General features: G+C 51.2%; 1 protein-coding gene across 1 annotated transcript; it reads right to left on the bottom strand.

Moving 5' to 3' along the window:
* Nucleotides 1-933: 933 nt before the first annotated feature.
* MRPS34 (mitochondrial ribosomal protein S34) lies at nt 934-7510 on the bottom strand. Its single transcript, XM_078595052.1, has 3 exons — nt 7066-7510; nt 4338-4380; nt 934-1526 (listed from the first exon to the last, which is right to left on the bottom strand). The coding sequence occupies exons 1-3, from the start codon at nt 7384-7386 to the stop codon at nt 1234-1236; spliced, it is 657 nt and encodes a 218-aa protein (XP_078451178.1). The 5' UTR covers nt 7387-7510; the 3' UTR covers nt 934-1233.
* Between the last annotated feature and the right edge of the window lie 753 nt (nt 7511-8263).

Below are 8263 nucleotides of genomic sequence, written 5' to 3'. Positions count from 1 at the left end.
AACACTTTCAAAGTGCCTGATCAGAAGTCAGATCAGTGGCGGCAGGGTGTCCAAGGAGGAGGTATCAGCACATGCAGTCCACGCACAGTGCAGACGTAAGATCATGATTATCTGCCCATATGAGCAGTGAAGTAGTGCTCATCTGTTTACAGTCAGTGGTGGAGACTCCACATTCCAACGGTAGAGGTACATCCCTCCATGACAACCACTGTTGACTTCCCCACAAAGTGATACTAATTTTATTGACCCCAGAGGTATGATGGGATGAGTCAACCTCCAACCAGGATTTGAACCCGCAACTCTCTGTATGCGAGCCGATCACTCTCCCGCTGGGCCACTTGCACTTTTAAGATGCATCTGCTTAAAACTCAGAATATAAAACTAGTTTTGAGCTGTAATATAAAGCCACATTGATATTCTCACCTACGATGATTGTTGTATACAACTGCAGTTAATGCGAATGGATGACATTCATTTCTCCTATCAATCTTCAACTGGACTCGGCAACTTGCAGCCAACACTTAGTTCTTTGACATGTGACTTGTGCTTGAGCACTATTCGGGGAATAAGTACAGCTCTCAGAGAGAGTAGACATTCAATAAACTCAACATTTAAACACCTTACCCATATGAACTCGGAAGGTGTTGATTAGTCGATAGATGCTAGCCTTTTAAGCAGACCAAATACAAAACTACATACACAGCGACCATATCTGGCTTACTCCAAAAAATTGCATCCCTAAATTAAAAGCTAAAGAGAAAAAGATGCTTTTTTAGAGCATTAAGGAATGAAAACGACTAAACACAGTACCACACACATCAATGAAACAGGCAAACACTACCACCTACTGGCAGATTATATCACATCATCACTCAGGCTGACCACACATGCCGACGTGTGAGATCAGCTAATGAACACAATACTATTAAGACATCAGTTTCTCGGTTAATATTTATTCAAGTGTAAAGTATATTACATAGGTGCAACATGTCCCTATTTTGAACCATTCCAAGCACGTACATATAAGCACACATTATTACTATTATACCAGAAAGCTCAGGAACATTGACGTTTGTTCATTCAAAAATATTACACCAGACTATTTTCCAGATCAGAGGACATCCAGTACATACGTTTAACCAGAGGGCTCGTGGAAATCACAAAGATTCAGGGAAGACCATGACGTTGATGAACTAAAAACTGCCTACACATTTGACGATGCTCCTCGCCTACCTACAGGCATCTGCCTTTCAACCTGGCCTCCCTCTGCTGCTGCAGCTGCTTGCCGAGCGACACCAAAGCGAGATCGAGCATCGGCTCGCTCTGCTCGCGACCATCCTTGGCAGCGCGCGCGAGGACCATGGCTCGCAGCAGCGGCGGGAAGGGGACCAGCCGGGGGCCCGTGTCCTCCTCCTGGGGGGCCGGGACGCATCTCGCTATGAAGGCCGCCTCCTCGTGCCGCGGGATGAGTCGCCAGTCGTGGTACATGGCCTGCTCGATTTCGCGGGCCTCGCCCTCGGTCTTGCCTGCAGGATGGAAGCACCGGCACCCGGGTAATTTTACAGCATACACGCAAAGAGAACACATCACACACATAGAGAACACGTCACACACACATGCATAGAGAACACGTCACACACACACATAGAGAACACGTCACACACACGCATAGATAACACATCAGACACACGCATAGAGAACACGTCACACACACACGCATTGAGAACACGTCACACACACACGCATAGAGAACACATCACACACACACACACACGCATAGAGAACACATCACACACACACACATAGAGAACACGTCACACACACACGCATAGGGAACACATGACACACACACGCACAGAGAACACATCACACACACACACACATAGAGAACATCACACGCACAAAGAACACATCACACACACACATAGAGAACACATCACACACACACGCATAGAGAACACATCACACCCACGCACAGAGAACACATCACACACACGCACAGAGAACACATCACACACACACACATAGAGAACACATCACACACACACATAGAGAACACATCACACACACACACATAGAGAACACATCACACACACACACATAGAGAACACATCACACACACACATAGAGAACACATCACACACACACATAGAGAACACATCACACACACACACATAGAGAACACATCACACACACGCACAGAGAACACATCACACACACGCACAGAGAACACATCACACACACGCACAGAGAACACACACACATAGAGAACACATCACACACACACATAGAGAACACATCACACACACACACAAAGAGAACACATCACACACACGCACAGAGAACACATCACACACACGCACAGAGAACACATCACACACACGCACAGAGAACACACACACATAGAGAACACATCACACACACACATAGAGAACACATCACACACACACATAGAGAACACATCACACACACACATATAGAGAACACACCACACACACGCACAGAGAACACATCCCACACACACACATAGAGAACACATCACACACACGCACAGAGAACACATCACACACACGCACATAGAGAACACATCACACACACGCACAGAGAACACATCACACACACACACATAGAGAACACATCACACACACACACATAGAGAACACATCACACACACGCACAGAGAACACATCACACACACGCACAGAGAACACATCACACACACGCACAGAGAACACATCACACACACATAGAGAACACATCACACACACATAGAGAACACATCACACACACACATAGAGAACACATCACACACACAGATAGAGAACACATCACACACACACAGAACACATCACACACACACAGAACACATCACACACACGCATAGAGAACACATCACACACACAGAGAACACATCACACACACACACACATAGAGAACACATCACACACATAGAGAACACATCACACACATAGAGAACACATCACACACACAGAGAACACATCACACACACAGAGAACACATCACACACAGAGAACACACCACACACACACATAGAGAACACATCACACACACACACACATAGAGAACACATCACACACACACACACATAGAGAACACATCACACACACACATAGAGAACACATCACACACACACATAGAGAACACATCACACACACAGAGAACACATCACACACACACACACATAGAGAACACATCACACACACACATAGAGAACACATCACACACACACATAGAGAACACATCACACACATAGAGAACACATCACACACATAGAGAACACATAGAGAACACATCACACACACAGAGAACACATCACACACACAGAGAACACATCACACACAGAGAACACACCACACACACACATAGAGAACACATCACACACACACACACATAGAGAACACATCACACACACACACACATAGAGAACACATCACACACACAGAGAACACATCACACACACACACACACATAGAGAACACATCACACACACACATAGAGAACACATCACACACATAGAGAACACATCACACACATAGAGAACACATAGAGAACACATCACACACACACATAGAGAATATATCACACACACACATAGAGAACACATCACACACACACATAGAGAACACATCACACACACAGAGAACACACACACACAGAGAATACATCACACACACACACATAGAGAACACATCACACAGAGCGAACACATCATAATGGACGTCTCGGGTGGAGAACCTTTTCCTCACCGAGGGCCAAATATGTCTTTCAAAATATCCAAAATTACCCTCTGACGGGTAACCACTCACTGACACACACACGTCGCTTGCGTCACCACCAAAAGGCCCTTTCAGTAAAAGAAACGACTTGATGTACTAAGGATAGAAACAAAGCGTCGACAGATCGAACATTTCACCCCTTCAGTAACCAACCAGTGCGGATAGAATGCTTGCATTGACGGGCAAATGTAGCCGACTGTTTTGAAATCGACGGCTTCATGTGGACCGAGAGAAATCAAGTGACAGGTCTGAATGCCAAATCACCCGCAACGCGCCCGATCTCTGCAAAACTCTGAGGCTAAGCAAGATTGAGTCTGGAAAGTGTTTTTTTCATTTATTAGCGACCACCATGCATTGGATGGATCGACTTTCGAGGGCAGTACTTGCAGCAAACCCATAGTTGTCCTGCACTATGCTCCAAGTCTCGCCTCCCCCACCTTCACCGACTGAGGTATGGTCAAATAACCATTACCCAACAGCAGATGAACAACACTGGCTGGGCGCGTGGGTAGATTTGTGCAACCGCACTGCACGGCTCACCCTGGAAGGTGAGGACGCCCCACGCTTTCCCATGGTCCAGATCCTGCACAGAAACATGCGACACGTACATCTCATCGGACACGTGCATGCAGGCATCTCATGGAACACGTGCATGCGTGCATCTCATCCCACACGTGTATGCGTGCATCTCATGGAACACGTGCATGCGTGCATCTCATCCCACACGTGCATGCGTGCATCTCATCCCACACGTGCATGCGTGCATCTCATCCCACACGTGCATGCGTGCATCTCATCCCACACGTGTATGCGTGCATCTCATCCCACACGTGCATGCGTGCATCTCATCCCACACGTGCATGCGTGCATCTCATCCCACACGTGCATGCGTGCATCTCATCCCACACGTGCATGCGTGCATCTCATGGAACACGTGTATGCGTGCATCTCATCCCACACGTGTATGCGTGCATCTCATCCCACACGTGCATGCAGGCATCTCATGGAACACGTGCATGCGTGCATCTCATCCCACACGTGCATGCAGGCATCTCATGGAACACGTGCATGCGTGCATCTCATGGAACACGTGCATGCGTGCATCTCATGGAACACGTGCATGCGTGCATCTCATCCCACACGTGCATGCGTGCATCTCATGGAACACGTGCATGCGTGCATCTCATGGAACACGTGTATGCGTGCATCTCATCACACACGTGCATGCGTGCATCTCATCACACACGTGCATGCGTGCATCTCATGGAACACGTGCATGCGTGCATCTCATGGAACACGTGCATGTGTGCATCTCATGGAACACGTGTATGCGTGCATCTCATCACACACGTGCATGCAGGCATCTCATCCCACACGTGCATGCGTGCATCTCATGGAACACGTGCATGCGTGCATCTCATGGAACACGTGTATGCGTGCATCTCATCCCACACGTGCATGCGTGCATCTCATGGAACACGTGCATGCAGGCATCTCATCCCACACGTGCATGCGTGCATCTCATGGAACACGTGCATGCGTGCATCTCATGGAACACGTGCATGCAGGCATCTCATGGAACACGTGCATGCAGGCATCTCATGGAACACGTGCATGCAGGCATCTCATCCCACACGTGCATGCGTGCATCTCATGGAACACGTGTATGCGTGCATCTCATCCCACACGTGCATGCGTGCATCTCATGGAACACGTGCATGCGTGCATCTCATGGAACACGTGTATGCGTGCATCTCATCCCACACGTGCATGCGTGCATCTCATGGAGCACGTGTATGTGTGCATCTCATCCCACACGTGCATGCAGGCATCTCATGGAACACGTGTATGCGTGCATCTCATCCCACACGTGCATGCAGGCATCTCATGGAACACGTGTATGCGTGCATCTCATCCCACACGTGCATGCGTGCATCTCATGGAACACGTGTATGCGTGCATCTCATCCCACACGTGCATGCGTGCAACTCATGGAACACGTGCATGCGTGCATCTCATCCCACACGTGCATGCGTGCATCTCATCCCACACGTGCATGCGTGCATCTCATCCCACACGTGCATGCGTGCATCTCATGGAACACGTGCATGCGTGCATCTCATCACACACGTGCATGCGTGCATCTCATGGAACACGTGCATGCGTGCATCTCATCCCACACGTGCATGCGTGCATCTCATGGAACACGTGCATGCGTGCACCTCATCCCACACGTGCATGCGTGCATCTCATCCCACACGTGCATGCAGGCATCTCATCACACACGTGCATGCGTGCATCTCATGGAACACGTGCATGCGTGCATCTCATCACACACGTGCATGCGTGCATCTCATGGAACACGTGCATGCGTGCATCTCATCCCACACGTGCATGCAGGCATCTCATGGAACACGTGCATGCGTGCATCTCATCCCACACGTGCATGCGTGCATCTCATGGAACACGTGCATGCAGGCATCTCATCCCACACGTGCATGCGTGCATCTCATGGAACACGTGCATGCGTGCATCTCATCCCACACGTGCATGCGTGCATCTCATGGAACACGTGCATGCGTGCATCTCATCCCACACGTGCATGCGTGCATCTCATGGAACACGTGCATGCGTGCATCTCATGAAACACGTGCATGCGTGCATCTCATCCCACACGTGCATGCGTGCATCTCATGGAACACGTGCATGCAGGCATCTCATCCCACACGTGCATGCGTGCATCTCATGGAACACGTGCATGCGTGCATCTCATGGAACACGTGCATGCAGGCATCTCATCCCACACGTGCATGCGTGCATCTCATGGAACACGTGCATGCGTGCATCTCATGGAACACGTGCATGCGTGCATCTCATGGAACACGTGCATGCAGGCATCTCATCCCACACGTGCATGCGTGCATCTCATGGAACACGTGCATGCGTGCATCTCATGGAACACGTGCATGCGTGCATCTCATCACACACGTGCATGCGTGCATCTCATGGAACACGTGCATGCGTGCATCTCATCACACACGTGCATGCGTGCTACGCGTGCATATACATGACACAGATTATCACGATTGGTTACGTACGCTGCGAAAGTGCAACGTAAATTATATCCACAGCTCTATGCGTAACGAACTGTGTGTTACGAATGTATTCGGTGCATGCCACATAGGCACACATAGATGTGCGTGGCACGCACACAGTGTGGCGTGGCACGCAGCGTGGTGGTGTTGCGTGCGCGTGCGAGGCGTCTCACGCTGGCCGTGTAGTCGAGGCGCACCGCCGTCACGCGCCAGCAGCACGCGGCGCCGTCCCCGTGCAGCGCCGCCCACGAGGCGCGCGTGGCGAGGCGGCCGAGGCCCGCGCGCCGCGCCGCGCCCAGCAGCGCGGGGAGCCGCGACTCGCGCGCCGCGTCCGCCCAGGCGCGCGCCGGGAGCCGCCGGCCCGTGTGGGGCCGCCGCATCGTGGAGGGGTCGAGCGCGTGGCGGACGCTGTCGGGCTGCCGCCGCGACACGGCCCACACCTCGCGCACGCGCTCGGCGAGCTCGGCGATCCAGCGCACGCGCCTCTTGGACATCCTGCCGCCGCTGCTGCTGCTGTTGTTGTCGTAGTCTCTAGTCTGTTGGTGGTGTAGACTAGTGGTGGTGTTGTAGTCGCTAGTCGTGTTGTAGACTAGTCGTGGTGGTGTAGTCTAGTTGTGGTGTTGTAGTCGCTAGTCGTGTTGTAGACTAGTCGTGGTGGTGTAGTCTAGTGGTGGTGTTGTAGTCGCTAGGCGTGTTGTAGTCGCTAGGCGTGTTGCAGACTAGTCGTGGTGGTGTAGTCTTGTTGTGGTGTTGTAGTCGCTAGGCGTGTTGTAGACTATTCGTGGTGTTGTTGTAACTCTTGGCTGTTCGCTCGCTCACCTCCGTCCCCAACCCGGCTCAGGTCGCACGTGTCGAGTCACATGTCGCGTCGCGCGTCCAACGGCGCCCCCGGAGTCATCGCGGCCACATTGGCACGGGGTGGGGACGGGTCGGCGTGGCCGCCCAGTTGACGTCGCCTCGCGTGCCTCGAGTTGCGCAGCTGCGGCGCGTCGATTGAGTTGGGCTCCTCCCTTACAAAGATGGCCGGCGGCGTGCTTCGTCTTCACAATGACGCGGGATTACGACGCCGCGACCTTGGCTCGCGGCGAGGTCGTTCATATTCACGAGTGGTGATGAATATTCACCACTGGGCCCCACATCGCCACAATTACTGGCCGCAACGTCGCACTCAAATTAGTTCTCCCAACTGCACCGGCGTTTGCTGTACCTGTAACGAATTGGCACGTTCTGTTTACGTGACAGACCTTACTGATTTGTGGCGGGTTTAACGACGCATTTATATATTTACGCGAACTAACCCAAAACACCTCGATTGTTATGTATTCTATTGGTCGCGAAAGCGTACGTGTTAAATTCACGAGGGGCTTGGCC

Source organism: Lampetra planeri, chromosome 5 (assembly GCF_965212315.1).
Source record: "Lampetra planeri chromosome 5, kcLamPlan1.2.h2, whole genome shotgun sequence".
Lineage (NCBI taxonomy): Eukaryota > Metazoa > Chordata > Hyperoartia > Petromyzontiformes > Petromyzontidae > Lampetra > Lampetra planeri.
The sequence above is the reverse complement of the archived record's forward strand: the minus strand, read 5'-3'. Positions and strand labels throughout refer to the sequence as shown.